The 26,917-nt window shown below is 38.9% G+C and overlaps 1 protein-coding gene and 2 pseudogenes across 5 annotated transcripts in view; 1 reads left to right on the forward strand and 2 right to left on the reverse strand.

Moving 5' to 3' along the window:
- The window catches only part of ARFIP1 (ADP ribosylation factor interacting protein 1), a 122,850-nt gene that overhangs the window by 74,671 nt on the left and 21,262 nt on the right, over positions 1 to 26,917 (reverse strand). For all 5 annotated transcript variants that reach the window (XM_030312911.2, XM_030312906.2, XM_030312909.2 and 2 more), the window contains one exon: positions 4,692 to 4,793. In XM_030312911.2, coding sequence (XP_030168771.1) covers positions 4,692 to 4,793 — 102 coding nt within the window. The remainder of the gene's footprint in view (positions 1 to 4,691; positions 4,794 to 26,917) is intronic.
- On the reverse strand, positions 10,243 to 11,632 carry LOC115511669 (annotated as a pseudogene).
- Positions 12,019 to 12,797, forward strand: LOC115512161 (annotated as a pseudogene).

Here is a 26,917-nt window from a genome sequence, read left to right on the forward strand (position 1 = left end):
TTATTTTCCATATGAATTTTCATCAGTAATAAAATATAAACATGAACTTCAGGATAAATGCAATTTTCCTTTTATTTCTCAGGAAAACAAAGGAGTACGCTAAAACTGAAGTAAACATATGCCTAAAAGATCTTGAGTATCATTTATTCAAAATGGTCAAAAGTTGTTTTTGAAACATTATTTTCACTTGTGGTGAAAGGAATCACACAGCCAATTTTATTTTAATTCAATATATCAAATAAGAGACTCTTGTGATACATATATTTTTAATAAGAGCAGATACAGAAATTTTATCATGTTGAATTTCTTTAGGGAGGTGAAGTGGGGTATACTACTTGAAGTAGATATTGTTTATTTCTAAGTTATTTATTTTTAAATATTTATTTATTTTTGAGAGAGGAAGAGATAGAGCAGAGAGGGCCAGAGAGAGAGGGACAGAGGATCTGAAGCAGGCTCTGTGCTGACAGCACAGAGCCCGATGCGGGGTTCAAACCCACGAACCGTGAGATCATGACCTGAGCTGAAGTTGGACACATAACCAACTGAGCACTTTTATTTTTAGATAGAGAAAGACTGCATGTGAGCAGGGAAGAGGGGGAGGGAAGGAAGGGAGGGAGGGAGGGGGAGAGAGGGAGAGGGAGAGAGAGAGAGAGAGAGAGAGAGAGAGAGAGAATGAATCTCAAGCAGGCTCCACACTCAATGTGGAGCCCAATGCAGGGCTCAATCTCCCAACCCTGGGATCATGACCTAAGCCGAAGTCAAGAGTTGGACACTCAACTGACTGAGCCACCTGGGTGCTCCAGGTTAACTGCTTCTTAAGGAGCCTTTCCCAGGTAAAGTTCACATCCAATAAAAGGAGGCTTCCAGGAGAACATCTTTTTTTCTTCTTTTACCACCCAAGAGAAGTGAAGTAACACTGCAGGAAAATGTCCAAAAAGAATCTGACATTAACCAATGAGTAAACTTACAAAGCAGCAAGTTAACTGCCTTTGACTGCATAAGCAAAGAGCTTATACAGATATTTGAAGGTTTAAATCACTTCACTCTAGTAAGACTCTATTTTTTTTTTTCAGTGCTACTCAAAGGCAAATAAGGTTAAGTGAAGAGTCATGAATAAGTTTAAGTATAAAGCAACCCAGAAAAAGAACAGAGCTGGAGGAATTACCCACCAGGTATTAAGGTTAAAGATAATATTTGTTCCAGACTTAGTGTAGTAATTAAGTAACATAGTGTGGTATTATTGTAAAGAAAGACAAAAAGACAAAGAAATAAAACAGAGTCCAGAGACAGTCCCACAGATATATGACCACCTGATTGACAGCAAAAGCTCCCAGTGGAGAAAGGACAGTCTTTTCAATAAACAGTGAATAGCAATAAGATATTCATATGAGGGAAAAAAAATGAACCTTGGCACCTGCATCACACTACACAAATATTTAATTCAAGATGAATCACAGAGCTAAGTGTGAGAAGCAAAACAAAAAAATTTTCAGGAGCGTCTGGGTGGCTCAGTTGGTTAAGCATCTGACTCTTGATCTCAGCTAAGGTCATGGTCTCACGGTGTTTGAGCTTGAGCCCTGCGTCGGGTTCTGTGCTGACAGCTAAGAGCCTGCTTGGGATTCTTTCTCTCTTTCTCTCTTTGTTTCTCCCCCACTTGCACCCTCTCTCTCTCAAAATAAATAAATAAACTTAAAAAAAAAACTTTTAGAAGAAAACAGTATCTTTATGATACTGGGGTAGGCCAAGATTTCTCAAAAGGGTCACAAAAATCACTAAAATGACACAGATAAATTTGACTTCATTAAAATTAGCAACTTTTGTTCATCAAAAGATACCATTAATAGAGTACAAAAGCAAGCTACTGACTAGAACAAAATATGTGAAATACACATATCCAAACAAATGACTTATATCCAGAATAAAGAACTCCTGTAAAAAAATTAGAAAAAGGCACACGCCCAATAGAAAAATGGGCAAAAGGCTTGAAAAAGGACTTCATGCAAGATAATATCCAAATGATCAATAAGAATATGAAAATACGCTTAACATCATTAGTCATTAGAGAGATGAATATTATGCTTCCACCAGAATCACTAAAATTAAAAGGCATGACAATACTAAGAATTGGTAAGGATGTGTAATAACTAGAACTCTTACCTGCTCCTGGAACCACTTTGGAAAATTAGTTGACAATATCTACCAAAGCCAAACATCATGTATCTAGCAATTCCACACTAGGGTATATACCCAATAGAAATAGGTGATTACGTACACCAAAAGACTTGCACCAGAATGGTCACGACAGCTTTATTCATAATAGCCACAGACTGGAAACCTAGGTATCCATCAACTGAAGAATGGATATACAAAATTGTGACATATTAACAGAATGAAAAACTACAGCACAGTGAAAAAGAATGAAATACTGCCACAAACAACAGTACTGAATAAACTTCACAGGAATAACACTGGGTGAAGCCAGTCAAAAAAGAGTACATACTGTAAGATTCCATTTATTTGTAGTTCAGGAATAGTCCAAAGCAATCTGTGATGATAAAGTCAGAGTAGCAGTGATTATTTTGGGAGACAGGGCAGTGTACTGCCTTGAAGGGGGCAAGACAGAGCCAGTTAAAGTCCTGGAAATGTTCTACATCTTGATGTGTGTGGTGCTTCCATTGAGCTGTATACTTAACATCTGTGTTTTACTGTGCGTAAGTGGTAGCTCAAAAGAGAACAAAACCAACAGAAAAGAAAAAGAAACAGGCTTAAGGTGGCAGGTGAATATCCAAAACAATGCAGCATTTGTATGTACTGCATTTTCTTGGACTAAAGTCATTAGACTGTCTATTAGAACATCAACTCCCTGATGGCAGTATTTTTGTCATTTGTATTCACTACCATATCCACAGTATGATACACAGCAGATACTCGATACACAGCAGATACTTGATAACTATCTGCAGAATAAATTTGCAAAAGGACTGTTACCAAAAATAAAATGAAGCAATCATTAACTAAAATCTTGGTATAATGAGTTACTTGAATTAACAGAAGTTTATAAAGTAATTGCTAGAGTCTAATGATGGTAACGTGATTAGCTTATTATGCAGGTGTGTCTTAGTACTTTCCAACACAAGAAAGACTAAAACCTGAAGTGAAAATTTCCTTTGTGTGCCCAGAATTTAAAGAGTCTCTATTCTGTGAGTTCCTCTATTTTAAGGCCACAGGTACACAGACACCAAATTAAAGCACTCACAATTAAAATAACCCTCAAGTTTGAAGACACATTCGTTCCTTCCCAAAAAATGTGAAGGCAAAAATAAGTGAAATTCAGTGGAATTTACTAAAATCAATTAAAACAATCTAAAACAGTGGTTCTCAACCAGAGGTGAGTTTCTCTTCACACCAGGGATCATTTGGCAATGTCTGGAGACATTTTTGCTTGTCACAACAGGAGGAAGAGGCCAGGGATGCCGCTAACCATCCTACATATGCAGAGGCCAATCCTCTACAACAAGGAATTTATCTGACCCAAAATGTCAAATTATGTTAAAATAAAGGATTTTATTCTTCAGCATATGAAAGAGTCCTATTTAAACTATAAAATAATTTGGGGCGCCTGGGTGGCTCGGTAGGTTGAGTGTGACTTCGGCTCAGGTCATGATCTTGCAGTCTGGGGGTTCAAGCCCCACATCGGGCTCTGTGCTGACAGCTCAGAGCCCAGAGCCTGCTTCGGGTTCTGTTGTCTCCCTCTCTCTCTGTCTCTTTCCCGGCTCATGCTCAGTCTCTCTCTGTCTCTCAAAAATAAATAAACATTAAAGAAATTTATTTTAAAAAAATTAAATTAAAAAAACCTATAAAATAATCCATTTCTTTCAACTATTCCTTTTTCAAAAATATGAACATTATATTTTTAAAGTTGTACACGTATCAAATGTCATTAAAAAGGGGTATTTATTGTAAAAATATCCAGAAATAATAACCATCACTACCATTTCTAGGACTATCCTAGGCATATTATTTCTTTTATCTCATTTAATATCAATATCCCCATGAAAGTAAGATTCTCATTTATAGAGATCATAAAACAAAAACTAGAAGAGATTAAACACCTGCCCAAGGTTACACTGCTAGAAATGACATAGCTAAAATGTGCACCCAAGTTATCTTCAAACCCATGGTGTTTCCATTAAAATGCATTAAATTTCAATTTCAAATGAGAGGCAGATCAAAACTGAAAGCACTGCAACTTTCATTTTCCATCAAGTCAAGTATGCCACTTTAGAAAGTAAATGGCAAAGTCAGGAGAAGCCTACTAAGGAAATATGTACTAAAGACACACAGAAAAGAGATTACTGCCAATTTTTGAAAGGGTAATCTATAGTTAGTATTTTTTCTTATCACAAATATTAAATAGTTTCATAAAGTCATATACCAAAATCATCAGATATACTTTGTTCCAGTCATGTAACAGAACTACTGATGATAACATCAAGGCATGAATGCTTACTGGCTAGGAGCTTAACCTTGACAAATCACGAACATAACCCACCTAGTCACCCCTATGTCGTAACATTAGGTTCCTAACACTTCAGCCAATCTAAGAAAATATTCGTAAATTAAATTCTATTACTTTCATCTGATAGGCTTATCGTGGTCCTCTGTATCAACAGAAAGGAAAATATTCTTACCCTATTAAAGCCACGTTCATGAGAGTCATCAACTTCTCCATTACTAGTCACTGGAATTTCTGCTGCTGAATTTTTGGGAGATTCTTGAGCCATGCTAGACTCCTAAAACAAAACAAAACAAAACAAAACAAAACAAAACAAAACAAAACAAGAAACAGCTGTAAATAGCACCAAATCATAAGAGGCAAATATTCAAAAGATTGTTAATGTTTATAGCACTTAAAAGCCATCATTATAGCATTAAAAAAAATAATTGCAACCTACCTAACACATAATAAATATGATATTAATATAATAAAAATGTATCCGGCTTTTAAAACTGGAGTCAACTTAAACTTCTTATTTAAGAACAAGTTACTTGCAGATCCCAGGGGGCAATAATAAATTGCCTCATAAATAGTATTATGATAAGGCTACCAGTAACAACTGAAAAAAATATCACAGAAAGCCACACTTCATTATTAATTCAACTACAGCAACTCTACTTTTCCTGTTGTACATAATGGGCTTCTCAGCCAGCTTTTGTTTAAAGAGTTTCCCGGATACAACAAAATGTTTAAATCTGTACACTAGGAGAATTAAAATTTTACATTCTGGCTTTACTGTTCTAACAGTCAAATAATGTTTAAAAATACATTCCTTAATTTTATAAGCACATTTTCTATAAAATATAAATTTCTTTCAGGAACTTAAATATAGTTAATCGGTAACAGAAAGTCAATTCTGGTTAATAAAAACTTTTTTTGCTCCAATCCTATGTGATTTAAGAAACATGCGTGGCTACAAGATAAAATGAGAATTTTATACCTGTAAAGGGTCTTAAAAATGATCTAGTTTCCCTCACTTTAAAAACTTCAGAGTAAATAACTAAACCATTGATTCCACTTTTCACAGAGAACAGGTATCCCTCATCCCTCTCTTCTCCTTGCCTCCCTTCCCTTTTAAACCAGTAATGGCTTTAAAAGCATTACATGCACATACACTCACACTTACAACAACAGTGCCCACTAGAATAAAATACATGTTAGGTACACAATTGATACCTAACATTGTATGTTCTAACACTCAGACCTGAATCCTGCTACCCCTGATTCTGCACTGCACAGAATTACCAAAACCAAACCAAATAACTAAAATGTGTGTGTGTGTTTAATTTACAGAACTGAATCTTACTGCCAAGAGCATAAGAGGTTCTTTGGTTTTCTCTGAAAGTATTGTTTTTAAGATTAAAATAACTAAGAGAGTGTTGTCATATCTAGCTCGTGCATTACTAATTTTTAAGGGGTTAAGGAAAGGTTCAAAGCCAGAAAACTTTATTTAAGAAAAAAAAACACTTTTATTTTTTTTTAAGTAGGCTTCACACTCAGCGCAGAGCCCAAGACAGGGCTTGAACTCACGACCCCAAGATCAAGACCTGATCTGAGATCAAGAGTCAGACGCCTAACTGACTGAGCCACCCAGGCACACAAAGGCCAGAAAACTTAAAAAAAAAAATTGCACTGAACTTTTATAATTAGTTAAGTTATACTACTAAAAGCAAGTATGAATGCAAATTGGTTTGTGGTCTAGTCTCTACTTCCATGAAATATAAAAAGGCCTAATTAAAATACTGAATGACACCCAACAGTACTTTTCATATAGTGTGTATATCATTAAGTATGTGAGAAGAAGATACTGTCAAATATATAAGGTAGGACTTAAACGAATCTATTGATAACACTATACAGATCAGCAATTCTCAAACTTTTTGGGCTCAAGACACCTTTACATTCTTCTTCTTTTTATTTTAATGTTTATTTTTGAGAGAGAGAGAGAGAGCAAGCAGGGGAGGGGCAGAGAGAGAGAGAGAGAGAGAAAGGGAGACAGATCTGACGCAGGCTCCAGGCTCTGAGCTGTCAGCACAGCCTCTGACTTAAGGAGCTTGAACCCTTAATACGTGAGATCATGACCTGAGCCAAAGTCGGATACTCAACTGACTGAACCACTCAGGCATCCCTAGACCCATTTACATTCTTAAAAATCATTAAGTATCCCCAAAAGCTTTTATTTATATGGGTTCTATCTATCAATGTTTACTGTATTAGAAAGTAATGCTGTAAATTAAAAAAGCTAATTATTGGGGCGCCTGGGTGGCGCAGTCGGTTAAGCGTCCAACTTCAGCCAGGTCACGATCTCACGGTCCGGGAGTTCGAGCCCCGCGTCAGGCTCTGGGCTGATGGCTCGGAGCCTGGAGCCTGTTTCCAATTCTGTGTCTCCCTCTCTCTCTGCCCCTCCCCCGTTCATGCTCTGTCTCTCTCTGTCCCAAAAATAAATAAACGTTGAAAAAAAAAATTAAAAAAAAAAAAAAGCTAATTATTAATCATTTTAAAGTAATAATACAGGGGTGCCTGGATGGCTCAGTTGGTTGAGCATCCAAATCCTGATTTCAGCTCAGGTCATGATCCTGGCGTTGTGGGACTGAGCTCTGCGTTAGGCTCTGTGCCAAGATGGAGCCTGCTTAGAATTCTCTCTCCCTCTCTCTTTCTCTCCCTCTACCCCTCTCCCCAGCTTGCACTCTTTCTCTCTCTCTAAAAAAAAAAAAAAAAAAAAAAAAAAGTAATAATTATATACACATGTTAACATAAATTCTTAATATGAAAATAATTATACTTAAAGCAACAAAATCTTAGAACAGTAGCACTGTTACATGGTTTTGCAAATTTCTGAATTGTTCTGCCTTTATGAGAAGACAGCTGGACTCTTCTATCTATTCCCACATTCAATCTGTTGCAATATGTTGTTTTGGTAGAAGTATATGAAGAAAATATGGCTTATGTGGCTACTGTCTTTTCAAATAATTGTGGATATACTTTTTTGATACTATATCAAAACTTGACAAGGGTCAATTTTTAAAAAAAAATTTATTATTATTATGTTTATTTATTTTGAGAGAGAAGGAGAGAAAAAGAGAGACAAAGTGAGAGCAGGGGAGGGGCAGAGACAGAGGGAGACACAGAATCCAAAGTAGGCTCCAGGCTCTGAGCTATCAGCACCGAGCCCAATGCGGGGCTCCAATCCACAAGCCATGAGATCATGACCTGAGCCAAGGTCAGACGCTTAACCGACTGAGCCACCCAGGCGCCCTAGCAAGTGGTCCTGTCTTAAAAGTTAACTACAATGTGGAATATAAAAGCATGATACCATAATGATGAACATCTTTCATAATCTACAGCATTAAAATCCATCGGTCTACCCTGTACTTTGAATGTGTCTTTCACATATGCATGATTGGGTAACATCGTGCATTGGTCATTTAGAAAACACTGGTTTGATGACTTACACATATCATCCAAATATTGACACAGTTCCTTATATAATAAAAAGTCTTACTTTTATATCTGATTTTTATCAAAAACAGTCTTTGGATTCAAATTTTCCAAAATTCTAATTTTTGCTGGAAAACTTGAATTTGACCGCTGGCAAAAAATAATGTCCATTATTTTACTTACAGTAACAGGTTTTCCAAAAGTATGTCTCTCCTAAATAACCAAGTCTGAATATAGCCACAGTTTGCTGCTGCAGTTAGTTCAGCTACCCTTGTCATGCAGCAAGAGTGCTTTATACATACTTCCCATTTTGTCCCACAGAATGTTAAAAAGGCTTAATAAGATTGAAAACTTTTACTGCTTCACTAGACATTCTTAAGTGAAGTTGGTAATTAAAAAAAAATTTTTTTTAATGTTTATTTATTTTTGAGAGACAGAGTGTCAGTAGGGGAGGGGCAGAGAGACACAAAGAGAAACACAGAATCTGAAGATGCTCCAGGCTCTGAGCTGTCAGCACAGAGCCCGACATGGGGCTCGAACTCACAAACCGTGAGATCATGACCTGCGCCGAAGTCGGACGCTTAACTGACTGAGCCACCTAGGTGCCCTGGAAATTTTTTTAAATGCAAGTACATAATGGTCTAGAATATGACTACTCCTACAGCTTGGGACAACCACCTTGATTCCTGCTAAGACACCAGCAGTTTTATTTACCTATTCTTGTGCACCATCAGTGCAAACGACACAACAATGAAAAATGCAAACAATTCAAATGTCTTCTTAGTAACGTTTCAAAGTTTTACCTTGTAGACTCCCTGGAATATTCCTGGGGACCTCTAGGGCCTCCAAGCCACACTTTGAAAAACACTGGTGTAGACAAATTTACCCAACATTTAGTGAAGGCATTCTTACTAAATTCTAGAGAATATAAAAAACAAATAAGGTAGTCACTGCTCTGGGGAAAAGCACCACTGATTTAGTTTGGGAGCCCAACTAGACTCTAATAAATACCTAGAACAGTAAGCGTGTGCCCTCTTTCTTTAGGACCCTCTAATACCAAACCTACCGGAATAGTTACGGGTAACATAAATCCTAGGGTCATTCTAGGCCAAATCTCTATTTCTTGGCAGCTCCAGAAATGTTCTGCTTCCCGTAGATCCTCATTTATGTTACATTCTACTCGTTATACAAACCTTTTTATCAGGATAAATCTTATACCTTATAATGTTTATACTATCTGGCACAAAAATGGACTATCTCTACATCCTTGTATCCCTGTTTGTATTCCTAGGGCAAAAGAACAAAGATCTGAGTGAATAAAGTAAGGTCCTTGAGGATGGAGACACTCTTAGCCATATCTGTGTGCTCAGAGATTAGCCCAGAATTTGGCAAGCAAAAGGTTCTCAATAAATGTTTTTTTTTTTTAATTTTTTTTCAACGTTTTTTATTTATTTTTGGGACAGAGAGAGACAGAGCATGAACGGGGGAGGGGCAGAGAGAGAGGGAGACACAGAATCGGAAACAGGCTCCAGGCTCCGAGCCATCAGCCCAGAGCCTGACGCGGGGCTCGAACTCACGGACCGCGAGATCGTGACCTGGCTGAAGTCGGACGCTTAACCGACTGCGCCACCCAGGCGCCCCTCAATAAATGTTTTTTGAACGGCAAGGAGTGCCATGAGTTACACCAAAAGTCAGATTTGTAGTTGGGAAGGTGTTAAAATAATCATTATGCATTTGTGTTCCACATCCACTCTCTCCTTTGCCCCACCCAAGGAGTACAGAATAACACATTTGTTACTTCTTGTGGATATCACTGTAGTACAACAAACCAGGGGGAAATGTGTGGAATAGAAAAAAAAGTTAATTATCAATATTTCAAAATTAGTGCACTTTAATTATTTTGAGACAGTTATAATGAAAGACTAAAATGTCAAACTGAAATACTATTTGGTTAGGCCAATGAAAAAAGAACTTTCAAAATAATGCAAAATCCTTACACATTTAAACATTAATCATTTAATTAAACATTAAAACATTTACCAAAAAACTTATTTCCTTGCATTCCTAAATATATTATAAAAACTACTCATTTTTAAATTTATTTTTAATTATTTTATTTTAGAGATAGAGACAAAATCCCAAGCAGGATCCATGCTCTGCACGGAGCCCAATATGGGGCTCAATCCCATGACCCTCGCATCATGACCTGAGCCAAAATCAAGAGAGGCTCAACTGACTGTGCCACCTAGGTGCCGCCCCCCCCAAATACTGATTTTTTTTAAAAAGTCTTATTTCAGAGTTCATCTTATCACAGATTTCAAACAAGTGAGGAATCAGTAAAACTAAATCTTACTTAAGGCTTGCAAGTAAAGGGAAAAATAAATTAGAGAAGATTCCAAAAGTTTAAAAAGGGAAAACAAAACTCCTCCACTTTAGAGGGGATTCCAAGGGAAAGAGTCTCTGAAATAGATGTGAGAGAGAAGTTTGCATTCAGACAAGTACTGGAGAGATCTCCAGTAAAGTACTTCAGTAGAGGCCAGTAAGACTGGATAAAATAGCAACGTTATTGTAACATTATATGTGTTGGCCAATACCATAGGGAGCGCTGAAGCTGAGATGGCTCTTTACAGTTGTCCAAATTAAGGCAAGGCAGCCAGGCCCTTGTACCCCCACATCTCTACCACTGATCATTAGGTGCAGGCTATCCTCTAGGGGTATAACCATGGACAAGGCAACTGTCATTGGGAGAGGCAATTCCTGGGAAGACTCAGCTATGAGCCCTCAGCAAGCAATACTCTTGGAATGAGGGCTTTAGTTCCAAAGGGAGTAAATGGGCTACGCATCACAGCATCCACTATATCCTCCTTATTACTGTTCTATTTTTTTTTTCAGTCGAAAGGTCTCACATATTTATAACTGAACCAACCTATGGTATAGAAGCATAGTAACAGAGAAAAATCATTTCCCTGATAAAACATCTGCTGTTCAGGTAGTAGGGAGGTTTACAGAAGGATGGGACAGAACACATGACCTTCAGGCAGCATAAATATGTGTGCCATCTCACGTGCGATCCCTTATAGACCCAGCTTGGTTCTTCTCCAATGCCACCGTTTGGAGTTGTACCTGATTTTATTACCAGTTTTCATCTGAATCCACAGGCGGATGGGACAATTCTGCTTTTATTTCTTGGCAAGGAATTGCCTGTTCCTGAAAGTCTTGTGAGAAGACCTGGTGAGGAACGGTCAGCTGCACCATGATGGTGGAGAAAAGGAGAGAGCTCCTTATTACTAAGGTAGTACCTATTCTATTTTTTTTTTTAAGTATTTTATTTATTTTTGAGAGAGACAGACAGAGAGCGTGAGCAGGGCGGAGGGCAGAGAGAAAGGGGAACAGAGGATCTGAAGTGGGATCTGTGCTGACAGCAGACAGCCCAATGCAGAGCTGGAACTCACAAACTGCAAGATCATGACCTAAGCTGAAGTCAGACTTGCTTCACAGATTGAGCCACCCAGGTGCCCGAAAATAGTATCTATTTTAAAAGAACTTGAAATGTCTTGTTTAGGGGATATCTGGCTACTTTATGCATAAATTTACAGAAATTCACTGGTCTCTACTAAGAGAAACTGTTTCTTTCATAGTCCCCAATTAAGGGGTGCCTAGTAATTGAAACAAAGAAGAGCCCCTGACACAGGCTGGCTGATCCACAGGTCACAAGCTAAGAGAAGGGCCGGTTAGAAAAGTATTGCCCAATAGAGGAAAGAGAAATGTCCTGAGCTAATCAGACTCTTTCTGAAGGGTAAATAAGGGATGCTGAGAGAATTTGTCAATGGGGGTATTGGAAAACAAATGAGTGGAAAAGAAAAGCAAAGAGGAGAATTATGCAGATGACAGGTCACAGCTTAAACATTCCCAAACTCTAGCTCACAAGTGTTAATCAAGCTTGTCAAAGTTTATTGACAATGTTATCTGTGTCCAGTTCTTCCTTTCTGAAGTATGACCTTATGAAAATCTTCTGTTCTTAGATTCTTTTTTTAAAATTGTGGTGGATTCTGTGCAGGAGGGAGCATGAGAGCAGCGTGGTCAAGCCTCCAGTGTCCGAGTCAGCTAGGTGTGAGCATGGCTGAGCAGGAACCCATAGCTCAGTGGCTAGCACAGACTGCGGCTGAAAATGAGGAGGATGAACACGTGGTCAACCATAAGCCCCCCCCACCCAGAAGGGGATCCAAGAGATCCAGGAGCTGGACAAGGATGACGAGAGTCTGCGCAAGTACAAGGAGGCCCTGTTGGGCCACGCGTAGCTGTGTCTGCTGACCCCAAAATCCCCAGTGTCGCTGTGACCCGCCTGATTCTGGTGTGCAGTACAGCCCTGGGTCTTCTGGAGCTGGACCTGATAAGTGATCTGGAGAGCTTCAAGAAGCAGTCCTTTGTGCCGAAGGAGGGGATGGAATACCAGATGTGAACTGGGAGACTGTGTCCGGCATGAAATACATCCAGCACACGTACAGGAAAGGCGTCAAGATTGACAACATCGACCACCTGGTACCTGATGGAAAGCTATGGTCCCCAGGCAGAGGAGTATGAGCTTCTGGCCTCCATGGAGGAGGCGCCCAAGGGTATGCTGGCTCATGACAGCTACAACATCAAGTCTCGCTTCACAGACGACGATAAGACTGACCACCTGTCTTGGGAGTGGAACCTTACCATCAAAAAGGAATGGAAGTCTCCTTGGTGGTCTCGCCTTGCTGCTTCTGCCTGTGCTGGGGGGTAGAGGAGAGAGGGAGCCTCCAGCCCAGGTCTCCACCTTCCCTTCCATACCTTCAGGTTCCCCTACCTGTCCTAGCCTGATCTGAGGTCCCGGCTTTTCCAAGGGAATCTCATGGGGTGCTCAGATCCTTGTGGGCCTTTGCAGTTGCCCTGAATCCTGTTCTTTCTCTTCTTCCAGGGTGGGAATGGGGTGGGGTGCATAACTGGAGGCTTCCTGGGGGCCAGCCACCTTCCAGCTTTCACCTGTGTCCAGTCAATTAATCCAACACTGTTAGTAACCATCTAACCATGATGCCTTAACATGTAGAACATGTGCTGTGGGGGCCGTCACTAACCTCTAACTTCCTATGTCCGCATGAGCACATGATCTCCCCCGTCCCAGCCCCATCGGCAATTCCTGAGGCCCTGGGGAGGTGTGTGGGATGTGCTGCTGTTGCTCTCCTGCCTGCCGGGGATTAGCCAGCCCCCTCCCTGAGCCAGGGCTGTGGGGACGGCTCCAGGGGCTTGGGGAAAGCCAAACTGCCAAAACTGAAGTAGTCTCCATTCTAACCTAGGAGGCCAGGTGTCCTGACGCCCCTGCTTTCTCTGTCCCAGCGGGCAGTGCCGGAGCCCATGGTCCCAGCAGACAGCCCCCTCTGGACAAGGTCAGTGGCCGAGCCTTACTTATCCCACCTGGGCCTGCCAGCCTGGAGTCGTGTGCCTGGCCTGTCAGTGTCTCCATATGTGCCATCCTCTGGGCCCCCTGGCCTGCCACCTCTGCCCCAGGCTTGGTGCCACTGTCCCTGACATGCCCTCTCCGGATCCAGCCAGGACAACTGTGGGACCAAGTGGACACAGTGGGAGCCCACCCCTGTGCCTCCCCCTCCCCTTACCTCCCCTGTCAGGCCTGAGCCTAGAATGCCCAAGAACCTGACCCTGCTCCTTTTCTAACCGGGAAATAAACTCCCCCAAAGGAAAATAAATAAATACACACATACATACATATATAAATAGATACATAGATAGACAGACAGAATTGTGATAAAAACACATACCATAAAATTTACCATCTTAACCATTTCTAAGTGTATAGTTCAGTACTATTAAATGTATTCACACTGTTGTACAACCAATCTCCAGAACTTCTTCATCTTACAAAACTGAAACTCTACACACATTAAACAACAACTCTCCATTCCCCTCTCCCCCAAGCCCTTGGCAAGTATCATCCTACTTTCTGTTTCTGTGAATGTGACTACTCTGGATACCTCGTATCAATGAAATCATATAGTATTTGACTTTGTGACTGGCCTATTTCATTTAGCACAATGTCAAGATTCATCTAGATTGTAACATGCACCAGAATTTTTCCTTTTTAAAGATGAATATCCCATTGTATGTATACACCACATTTTATTTATCCATTCATTCAACAATGGACGCTTAGGTTGCTTCTACCTCTTGGCTATTGTGAACAATGAGTCTATAAACACGGGTATGTAGGTATCTCTTCAAGGTTCTGTTTTCAATTCTTTTGGAAATATACCCAGAAGTGGGATTACTAGATCATATGGTAATTCTATGTTTAAATTCTGGAAGAAACAGCATACTGTTTTCCATAATAGTTGTGTCATTTTATATTCCCGCCAACGGTACACAAAAGTTCCAATTACTTCATATATTCACCAGCACTATTTACCAGTTTTTTGGTTGTAACTATCCTAATAACTAAGAGGCAACACCTCATTGTGGTTTTGACTTACATTTCTCTGATTAGTGCTATCAAGCACCTTTTCAGATGCTTGTTGGCCATGTGCATATCATGTTTGGAGAAATGTCTTTTTAAGTCCTTTGCTCAGTTTTTTAATCGGGGTGTGTTTTTATTTTGAGTTACAGGAGTTCTTTCTATATTCTGGTATTAACCACATCAGATATATGGTTTGCCAATATTTTCTCCCATTCCATAGGCTGCCTTTCCACTTTGTTCATTGTATCCTTTGATGCATAGAAATTTCCAGTTTTGATGTAGTCAATTTGTCTATTTTTACTTTTGTCTCCAGTGCTTCTGGTACCATATTCAGGAAAAATTTGCCAAATCCAATGTCATGAAGGTTTTCTTTTTAAGAGTTATATGGTTTTAGGTCTTACATTTAGATCTTTGATCCATTTTGAGCTACTCTGTGTATAAGTGTCCAACTTCATTCTTTTGCATGCGGATAATCCAGTTTTCCCAGCATCATCTCTTGAAAAGACATTCCTTTTTCCACTGGCATCCTGAATGTTCTTGTCATCTTGGATTCTTTTGAGATTCCTATTTTCCTCACTACTACTACATTCTTACAATACACCTGGATTATTTGTGGCTGCTAGAGTTAAGTGTCTGCTTCTTGCAAATAAGAGACACTAGGTTCTTTGGCTTCTAATCCAATCTTCATGACCAAGATCTAGCTATCTAAATAGTCATCACTTTTTCAAGCTGTAAGAAAGTTCTTACTCCTCTTCCTCCTAGAAACAGCTGGTGATTCAACAAGTATTTACTATCTTCTAGGCAATGTGCAAGGGATAAAATAAAAATAGAAATAAGGTCTTGGGCTTACAGAAATTTAAAGTGTATTGTATATTTAGGAAATAATTATAATACAATGTGGTGAACACCAGAAGGAAGCACTTAACAATGTGGTGAACACCAAGAGGGAATCAGAAGTGGTATCTAAGCTGGATCTTGTGGGGTAACAGAGGGGGACACAGTAAAGAAAAAATTCTAAATAGACGGAATAATAGGAGCATAGTGGAAAAGAAGTTGGTATAGTCTAGAAACTGCAAGTAAAGCAAATTGGTTAGAATGGTGATTACTCATTCATATACTCACGGGTTCAACTAACTTATTGAGCTCTCTAATGTGCCAGGTACAATTTCAAACAGGACACGGGACACAGGATAGAAATGGTGAACAAAACAGACAAGACTCTCCACCCTCATAAACCTTACATTCTAGTTAGGGGAAAAAACAAATAAATATATATGTCATACAGTTGTAAGTGCTAATGGGCATGTATATGTGTACATATATCAGGGAAAACTTCAGAAGTTTTAATATTTTTGTTAAGACCTGAATAAAGTGAGGAAGAAAGCCATACAATTATTTCGGAGGAAAGCATTCCAGACAGAGGGAGTAGTAAATACAAAGATGAGACAGTGAGAAGCAGCTCAGCTTTTCAAGCAAAGACAAGAAGGCCACGTGGCTTGAGGGAGGGCAAGGGAAGAAGAGCAGGAAATGTCAAGAGGCAGCCAGTGGCAAGAACATGTGTGGCTTTAGAGACCATCATAAGAGCTTTGGATTTTATTTTCAGCGAAATAAGAAGCCACTTTAGGGTTCTGAACATAAGAATGAAATGATCTGACTTGTGTTTTAAAAGGATCATGCTTTTCCTGCTGTGTTGAATTAAACCAAAAGTGAGCAAAGGCAGAAGCAAAGAGAACAATCAGGAGGCTAACAGAATAATCTAAGCAAGAGACGATGGTGACCTACAAAGTCAATGCAGCTTTATTAATACCTGACTAAAACAGATATGAAGAAAGCCTTCTCTTCATTACCAGAGCTAAGAGGGACATCTCATAATGATAAAAGGACCAGTTCATCAGGGATATATAACAATCAGAAATGTGTATGTTGGTCCCAATAACAGAGCTTCAAAATAAATGAAACAAACACTGACAGAATTTAAGGGAGAAACACAAGTCCATAATCACAATTAGAGATTTTACCACTACTCTCATAGCAATTAAAAGAACTAGACAAAGAAAATTTGCATAGACACAGAAGATCTGAACACTATCAGCCACCTTGTCTACTACTTATAGTAGACTCAGTAATGGCAGGATATACATTATTTTCACATGAACATGACATGTTTAGCAAAACATCATATTTGGGGGCATAAACAAGCCTCAATAAATTAAATTTTAAAATACTAAAACCATACAGAGTATGTACTCTGAACACAGGGGAATTAATTTACAATCAATCATAAAAAGATATCCATGAACTGCCCCCTCGCCAAAATTCGGAAATTAAATAACACATCTAAGTAATTAGTGGGACAAAGAAGAAATTATGAAAGAAAATATGTTGAACTGAAATGATAAGAAAAACAACAATGGTCGTGTGATGCTCCTAAATCAATGCTTAGAGAGCAATTATAGCTTTACATGCTTACATTTGAATAGAAGATCTTAAACCAATGATCTAAGGTTGTACCTTAAGAAAATAAAAAAAGGAGCAAATTAAATTCAAAGCAAGCAATAGGAAGGAAATAATAATAAACATCAAAAATCAAGGAGGGGCGCCTAGGTGGCTCAGTCGGTTGAGCATAGGACTTCGGCTCAGGTCATGATCTTGTGGTTTGTGGGTTTGAGCCCCGCGGTGGGCTCTGTGCTGACAGCTCAGAGCCTGGAGCCTGCTTCAGATTCTGTGTCTCCCTCTCCCTCTCTGCCCCTCCCCCGCTCACGTTCTGTCTCTGTCTCTCAAAAATAAATAAACATTTTTTAAAAAATTAAAAAAAAAATAGATTAAGACCTAAATGTGAGACCTGAAACCATAAAAATCCTAGAAGAGAGCATGATGTCTCTGACATAGGCTGTAGCAACACTGTTCTAGATATGTCTCTGGAGGCAAGGGAAATAAAAGAATAAACTACTGGGACTACATCAAAATAAAAAGCTTCTGCACAGTGAAGGAAATAATCAATGAAACTAAAAGGCAACCTACAGAATGGGAGAAGATAGGTGCAAATGACATATCCGATAAAGGATTAGTATCCAAAATACATAAAAACTTACACAAATCAACACCCCAAAAACCAAATAATCCAATTAAAAAATGGGCAGAAGACATGAACAGAGACTTCTCCAAAGATGTCCAGACAGCCACCAGACAGATGAACTGATGCTCAAAATCACTCATCATCAGGGAAGTACAAATCAAATCAAAACTACAATGAGATACCACCTGACACATGTCAGAATGGCTAAAACCAAAACACAAGAAACAAGTGTTGGTAAGGATGTGAAGAAAAAGAAACCCTCATGTGCAGCTGACAGGAATGCAAACTGGTGCAGCCACTGTGGAAAACAGTATGGAGGTTCCTCAAAAAGTTAAAAATAGAACTAACCTATGATTCAGTAATCGCACTACAGGGTGTTTACCCCCAAAATATGAGAATACTAATTCAAAGGGATACATGCACCCCTATGCTTATAGCAGCATTATTTGCAATAGCCAAATTACGGAAGCAGCACAAATGTCTAATGATAGATGAATAGATAAAGATGTGGTATATTGGGGCGCCTGGGTGGCTCAGTTGGTTGAGCGTCCGACTTCGTCTCAGGTCACGATCTCGCGGTCCGTGAGTTTGAGCCCCGCATCGGGCTCTGGGCTGATGGCTCAGAGCCTGGAGCCTGCTTCTGATTCTGTGTCTCCCTCTCTCTCTGCCCCTCCCCCATTCATGCTCTGTCTCTCTCTGTCTCAAAAATAAATAAATGTTAAAAAATAAAAAATAAAAAAAAAAAGATGTGGTATACATACATACAATGGATGCAATAAAAAAGAATGAAATTGAGATTTATAACAACATGAATAGATCTAGAAAGTATGATCCTAAGCAAAATAAATCAGCCACAGAAAGGCAACTACTACATGATTTCACTCAAATGTGTAATGTAAGAAACAAAACAAACGAGCAAAAAAAAAAAAAAAAAAAAAAAAAAAAAGACAAACCAAGAAACAGGCTCTCAACTATAGAGAACTGATGGTTACCAGAAGGAGACAGGTGGGGGGATGGGTGAAATAGGTGATGGGGATTAAGGAGTGTACTTGTTGTGATGAGCTCTGGGTGATACATGGATTGTTGAATCATTATATTGTACACAAACATAACACTGTGTGTTAACTATGTTGGATTAAAAGAAAAAAAGAAAACAATTGAAATACCACCATATATCAATGATTTAATGATGGGTCCCAGTAAGTCCCATATGAATAGCCAATAAGTTTTATTTATTTATTTACTTTTTTATGGCACACATTAGAATCACCTGGTGAGCTTTTAAACATATTTTTAAAAAGTACTGGCCAGGCCACCTGGCTGGCTCAGTTGGAGGATCATGCAACTCTTGATCTTGGGGTTGTGAGTTTGAGCTGAGATTACTTAAATAAAACTTAAAAAAAAAAAAGCAAAAAACACCTGCCATAAAAAACCTCACTGATTTGATCATGCTCTAGACTCTAAACAAACATATACACAAAAAAACTTTAGTAATGGGATAGATCTACAAATCCTTCAGTTCTACTTATCATGCAGATTAAAATTACAAGTCAAACACTATTGTATACCTGTTGAAATGGCCAAAATTAGAAAGACTGACAAAATCAAGTGTTGGCAAGTATGTGGGGCAACCAGACTCTTCTACATTGTTGGTGCAAGTAAAAATCAGTAAAATCACTTTGGAAAACTATTTGGCAGTGCTATTAGAGTTAAACATATGCCTATCCTATGACTCAGCAATTCCACTCCCAGGAAATATAACCAAGAAATAAAAGTGCATATGTCCATCAAAAAATAGCTGAAAGAATATTCATAGCACCTTTATTCAGAAGAGCTAAAGCCTGGAAACAACAAGCTGCCCATCAACAGTAAAACAGATAATAATATAGGCAGACAATGGAATACTATACAGCAATGAAATAGAACTACTACTATAAAAAACAGAAAAATAGCTCACAGACATAATGTTGAACAAATGAAGACAGACCTAAAGAGTATACACTACATGATTAAATTCAAATAAAAATAAATTCAAATAACCAGTAAGTTATGATGATTATAGGCAGAATAGTGGTCACCTTGTGGGCAGAGATGGAATAGGAGTACTAAGACATGACCTTGAGGGTGGGACTTCCAGTTTCTATTTCTGCGTGTAAGGAGCTTGGAAATCACCACGCCATCCTAACAAGTAAAAAGCTGAACAGCTGAAAAATCAACAACTCTGCTTGGATTTTTAAGAGTGAGGAAGACTGCTGGAGAAGGTCACTGAACAGACATGATGACAGCCAGCTGACCCATGAACTGGACCCAGGCTATTGGAGGCTCCTCACCCTCTTCTCTGTCCTTGGAATGTGGGTTCCACTTGCCTTTTATGCTACAGAGGCTCCTCCAAGGATATAGCCTTGAGACAGTAAAGTGGTGTTTAAAACAGCTGCATGGTGTACATGTGACAGAACCCAGCTAAGGCCTCTGCATAAACTTAAGATTTGGCAGGTAGGTACAGGAATCCATTCATCTTGTTGCCACTCAAGACAAGCATCTCGTACCTAAGTTCCCTTAGCTTATTAAAACTGACACCTACTGACCTGGAGTGGCCTGCCTCTTTCTTCAGTTTCTCCCTGCCCTCCAGGTATTTGCGGGGCAGGGGGAGAATTCCAGACTACACCAGGGAAGCTTCTGAGAGGGATGCAAACCAGCAAAGACACAGGGCAAAGTGCTGCCTCCAAAACTGGAGAGACAGATAGGTGAATATAGAGAGTCAAGGCTTAGCAGAGCAAAAACTCACTAGTAGAAATCATCTTGGGAACCAGTGCTGGGGTAGGAAAAGCTGAATTGTAATCAACAAATGACTGGAAGCTCACTGTGGAAAACTCTGAAAGTTAAAACTGCAGGGGTACTCTGTCATAAGGAGGGCCCCACAATATTGTGAGTTTTACCTCCAAAAGCTGGACGAGGTTACCACAGTAAATATGGGAGAAAAATCCCCTCATCCTTTCGGTAAGGAAAGGAGATATGAACCATTTTGAAATACATCAGACCACTCTGCTCTTCTTAAAAAGACCTACCCTCAGGGGAAACCAGAACCTAAACTGCTTGGGTATAATCAGCCCCTAAGTGACCTCAGGAAGAGAAATAAACAAATCCAGCACACTCTAGCTATCATGTCCCACCCAGGCAGGGGAGAGAAAAACTGAGAAACACTTATGAAGTTTACCGTCTGGAGGCACAGGCTCACTAAAAAAACTGAGACCTAATCATAGGACTATATAATGCTTCCTTTCTCCCATATCCTACCACCACATTGCTCAAGGCCTGTTTATAGCAGTTCCTTTTACATCATGTCTGGTTATCAAGAAAAAATTGTTAAGGCCTACCAAAAGGCAAAATCACAACTTGAAGAAACAGAGCAAGCATCACAACCAGATATGGCAAGGATGTTGGAAATATCAGACTGGGTATTTAAAACTATGATTAATATGCTAAGGGCTATAATGGATGAAGTAGCACGCATGAACAGATGGGCAATGTAAGCAGATAAAGAAGTCGTAGGAAAGAACCAAAAAGATATGCTAGAGATCAAAATCACTGTAATGGAAATGAAGAGCCAGAAATGGGCTTATTTTACTATCTAATGACCTTGGAGTAGGCAAATATTTCTTAGGACACTAAAACCATAAATAATAAAAAAGAAACACTGATAACCTGGACTTCATCGAAATTAAAAATTTGTCTTCAGTATCCAAATTCTACAAAGAACTTATCAAACTCAACACCCAAAAAACAAATAATCCAGTGAAGAAATGGGCAAAAGACATGAATAGACACTTCTCCAAAGAAGACATCCAGATGGGCAACCGACATATGAAAAAAATGCTCAACATCACTCATCATCAGGGAAATACAAATCAAAATCACAATGAGATACCACCTTACACCTGTCAGAATGGCTAACATTAACTCAGGTAACAACACGTGTTGGCAAGGATGCGGAGAAAGAGGATCTCTTTTGCATTGCTGCTGGCAATGCAAGCTGGTACAGCCACTCTGGAAAACAGTATGGAGGTTTCTCAAAAAACTAAAAATAGAACTACCCTATGACCCAGTAATTGCACTACTAGGCATTTATCCAAGGGATACAGGTGTGCTGTTTCGAAGGGACACATGCACCCACATGTTTATAGCAGCACTATCAACAATAGCCAAAGTATGGAAAGAGCCCAAATGTCCCTCGATGGATGAATGGATAAAGAAGATGTGGTGTGTATATATATATATGTATATATATATACATATATATATATATATATATATATACATACACACACACACACACACACACACACACACACACACACAATGGAGTATTACTCGGCAATCAAAAAGAATGAAATCTTGCCATTTGCAACTACGTGGATGGAACTGGAGGGTATTATGCTAAGTGAAATTAGTCAGAGAAAGACAAAAATCATATGACTTCACTCATATGAGGACTTTAAGAGACAAAACAGATGAACATAAGGGAAGGGAAACAATATAAAAACGGGGAGGGGGACAAAACAAAAGAGACTCATAAATATGGAGAACAAACAGAGGGTTACTGGAGGGGTTGTGGGAGGGGGGATGGGCTAACTGGGTAAGGGGCATTAAGGAATCCACTGAAATCATTGTTTCACTATATACTAACTAATTTGGATGTAAATTTTAAAAAATAAAAAATAAAGTTAAAAAAAATTTGTCTTCAAAACAAAACATTTAAAAAATGAAAAGGCAAGCCAAGGACGGGAAGAGAACAGACATAATTTATGTATCTGACAAATGCCTAGTATTCAAAATATGTAAATATATGTATATATATACACACATATATATGTGTGTATATATATATATACATATACACGTGTGTATATATATATACATATACACACATATATATATACATATACACATATGTATATATATATGTGTGTGTGTATATATATATATATATATATATATATAAAAAAATGAGTCTTACAATTTAGTAATACGAAGACCAATAGCTCAAAATATGGCCAAACTTCTAACAGGCACTTCACAAAAGAAAATATATGAAACGTCACTAATCATCAAGGAAATGCAATTTAAAACTACAATAAGGGGAGACTAGGTGGCTTAGTTGGTTGGGTGTCTGACTCTTGATTTTGGCTCAGGTCTTGACCCCAGGGTCAGGGTCACGGGATAGAGCCCTGCGTCAGGCTCCTCACTTAGTGTGGAGTCTGCTTGGGATTCTCTCTCTCTCTGCCCCTCCTCCACTTGCTCTCACATACACACGTGCATGCACGCTCTCTCTCCCTTTCTCTCTCTCTAAAAAATAAATAAATCAATAAAACTATAATAAGATACTACTAAATACCTACTATTATGGGCTGAAGTTTAAGAAGACTGACAGGTGTTGGTAAAGAGTAGCTGTAATCTGTATACAATGCTGGAGGGAATGTAAAAAAGTACTTCACTTGGAGAAATGTTTAACAAATTCGTATAAAAGTAAATACACACTTGACCATATGACTCTAATCATTCACCACAGAAATTAAACATCAAGAAGAGACTTTTATGAGCATATTCATAAGAGCCCCAAACTAGAAAAAAATGTCCATCAACAGGTTATGGATAAACAAATTGTGGTATATACATATAATGGTATATTCCTCAGCAATAAAAAGGAATGAATTCCTGATGTATGCAGTAACTGTTGATTAATCTCAAAACATTATGCTGAGCCAAAAAAAGCCAGACACAAAAGAATAAATACCAAATGATTCCATTTATATAGGAGTTAAGAACATACTAATCTATAATGACAGATCAGCTGTTGCCTTGGGAGAAGGGTAGGAGAGGGGAGGACTGACTTCAAAGGGACATGGAAACTTGAGGATGATGGAAACATTCTGTATCTTGATTACAATTATGGTTTCCCAAGTTTATACATTCATCAAAACTCATCAGACTCATCAGACTGCATATTTACAATGGGTGCATTTTATTATAGAGAAATTTTATCTCAATAAACTGTTGATTTTTTCAAAGAAAGAGTAAAATTCCATTCTATCATGCCTAATGGTAGAGGATCCATTTCTCCTGTTAGCCCCAAATCCACCCAGAGAGCCCAAGCTGGTGGGGGAGGTTTATGGCCTTATCATAGTACCCACTTATAAGGACTGACTCACAGCTCTACAACCGAATAGCAAATGAAGTTTGTCATTTTCCAAAATATGTCTCCATGACAAAAATGTATTAGACCAATACCCTCTCACTATAAAAATCACTGCCGAGTCCTAAGTGTCATTTACGGATATATAGTCCCTGTTTTAAGCCAGTCTGAAAATCATAAGCACTTGCTTTCTAAGAGAATATCTAATAAATGGCAGAAGATTAAAAAAAATCCCTCTGTTTCTCAGATCTAGTGTCCCTCCTTCTAGATCTTTTAAATCAGCAATAGGGGCAATAACCAGTTTGCCAAATCAGACTTTAGTCAAGTATTGTATATATCTCATTCATCTGGCTGCCCAGCCACAGCCTGCTTCCAATGTTGGGGAAAGCCTCCACGTGATAAGGCTGGTGAAAGGGAGAGCCTGTGTCTTCTTATATAAAAACTCAAAATACCAGACAATCAAGCAAATATCTGGATCCAGATTACTTGGGTTCAATCCCTGGCTCCTCCACATACTAGCTATGTAACCTTAGGCAAATTTCTGAAGTTCTCCTTCCTCATTTGTAAAATGATAATAGTACCTACTTTGTAGCACTGCTGTGAGAATAAAATGAAATAAATATAAAGTACTTAGAAGAGTGCCTGGCATACAAGAAGTGCCATAGAAGTTATTATTTATTTCCCAAGCTCTGCTGGCACTGCCATAAACCTAGGTTCTGTCAAATCGAAGGCAACTGCCCCAGACCTGGAATCAGAAACCAGTAATAAAAAGAAAGAGGGACAACAGGAACTCACTCTGGAGCAGCCGTAACTTGCAGCAAGATCAAACTCTGGGTCAGCAGAGGCCATAGCACTCGTGGCAGCATCCAGGCACCATAGCTAGAGGTACTGGCAGTGCAAGCTGCTGTCTGTTGCTAGGCAATGGCAGAGCACTGGTACCCTCACTAAAACAGTGCTGGACCATGATTTTGGGCATAGTCCTAGGCACAAAGCCTGGAGTCTGATTTGTCAATCTTTCTGACAATTCTGTAAGCTACCTCATGTCCTCTTAGTAAATGTCTTTTCCATTTAAGTGAGTTGGAGTTGGTTTCATTGCTCGCAACATAAGACCCTGACATCAGACCTGCATAAGTGAATAACGGAAAATGGTCTTAGAATATCTTTGTGAATGTTTCTGAGTATCAAGTGAAAACTATGAAATGGTCTAGAAAGTTTTCAGAATGTTAGAATGCTATGAAACTTGTTTGATAGCCATGGCTCCCTAATCTAATACAACAATAGTAAATGAAAACCTGATCTTTTTTGACTACTTTCTATGTGCCAGGTACTGTGCTAAGCACCTCACATTAATTATTTCATTTAACCTTCACAGGTGCCCTGGGAGGTAGAGGAGACTTTCCCAATTTTACAGATGAGGAAACTGAGGACTAGGAAACTTAAGGAATTTAAATAACGTATCCTCTTGTGTACAGAGCCCACAAGAATATTAAGAGCTAACATTTAATGAGCACTTACCATGTGTCAGGCACTATTGTGTTTTTGTTATATTATGTGTGTTGTGTGTGTTATATTATTATATTAACTGACTTAGTTCTAATTGTTCTATGTGCATTATCTCATTCAACCCCACAACTCTCTAATATAGGTTCCATTATTATTCCTGTTTTACAGGTAAGAAAACAGAAAGATTAAGAAATTTGCTTCATAACATGCAGCTAGCAAGTGATGAACTGGGATTCAAATCTGGCTTTAAGAACTTCATTTTCAACCTCTACATTACACTACCTTTCCAAAGGCGACTGAAATACATCATTGGGCCATGCCAACCAATGTATATGCATTCAGGTTTTTATGTGGGTCAAACCTACTGCTTTCTTAATGTTGACAACTTGTACTGTTGTTTCTTCTATTTCCGTATCATCATGCACAGTTAAAGAGTAGCACTGTCTTTACCTGACCCTCATTTCCAACAACTGAAGAATGAATGAAGCATCAGCCTCCAATTACATCATTAGCACTGTCTTTTGCTAACACCAGAGCCCTAGAGACAGCTGTACCCCGGAACTTCCTACTCCTCACTGTGGGCAAATGCAGAATTAAGCTAGGACATCTGTGAATCAGGAGGTTCAGGATACCAAGTCTGTTACTGCAAATGGCATCAACTGCCAGAAAATATGTATGTGTTATCAATGATCCTGATAACTCAATGGTTCTCAACCAGGCTGAATTGCACACCCCCTCCCCAAATATTTAGCAATGTCTGGAGACATTTCTGGTTCTTATAGCTGAGGATGGTGTGCTACTGGCATCCTGAAGGGACAGGACAGGGATGTTGCTAGACATCCTACAATGCACAGGATAATCCCCCACAATAAAAAATCATCCAGCCAAATATGTCACAGTGTCAAGGATGAAAGACTCTATAAATAGCTTAATGCTATAAACTGCTTCGTACACTAGTCTTAATACTTACTCACTTTAATGTCATAGAAATAACCCATTCCAAAGCATGAGACCAACTGCACTGGGGGGAGAATTACTCCCCCCATGCCCTCCTTTGCTGAACCACTTAACACTGTCTATCATTCCAGCAAACGTTTTCAACACCATAAGAGCTATAACATGGCTCATAAAACTGCTTACTGTCTGACCCCTACCTACTCCTCCAGCTGCTTCTCATACCATTCTCTCCTCTAACTATCTCCAACTTGGCCAATTAGGCAACCAAATAACTTCATCTTCACACTCAGGATGCACAACAACTCTTCTCCCTGTCAATTCAACTTTCAGTCTATGACCTCTTCTGTGGTTACCGAAAACCTAGGCTAAAAGAAAAAAAGCTCCTCATGTAATTTTTTCTGGTACCACTTATGTTTTTCAAATTCTAAAAATATACCTTGACACTAACATTTAAAAAGGCCTTACAAATGACAGTCAACATTTATAGGTGAACACCCTATGGAAAATAAAAGATACAACATAAACAAAAATTCACCCAGACTAAAAATCTAGCTTAAGTTTTTTTTAATGTTTATTATTTTTAAAAGAAATAAACAGCATGAGTGGGGGAGGGGCAGAGATAGAGGGAGACACAAAATCTGAAGGAGGCTCCAGGCTCTGAGCTGTCAGCACAGAGCCCGACACAGGGCTTGATCCCATGAACTC

Source organism: Lynx canadensis, chromosome B1 (genome assembly GCF_007474595.2).
Source record: "Lynx canadensis isolate LIC74 chromosome B1, mLynCan4.pri.v2, whole genome shotgun sequence".
NCBI lineage: Eukaryota > Metazoa > Chordata > Mammalia > Carnivora > Felidae > Lynx > Lynx canadensis.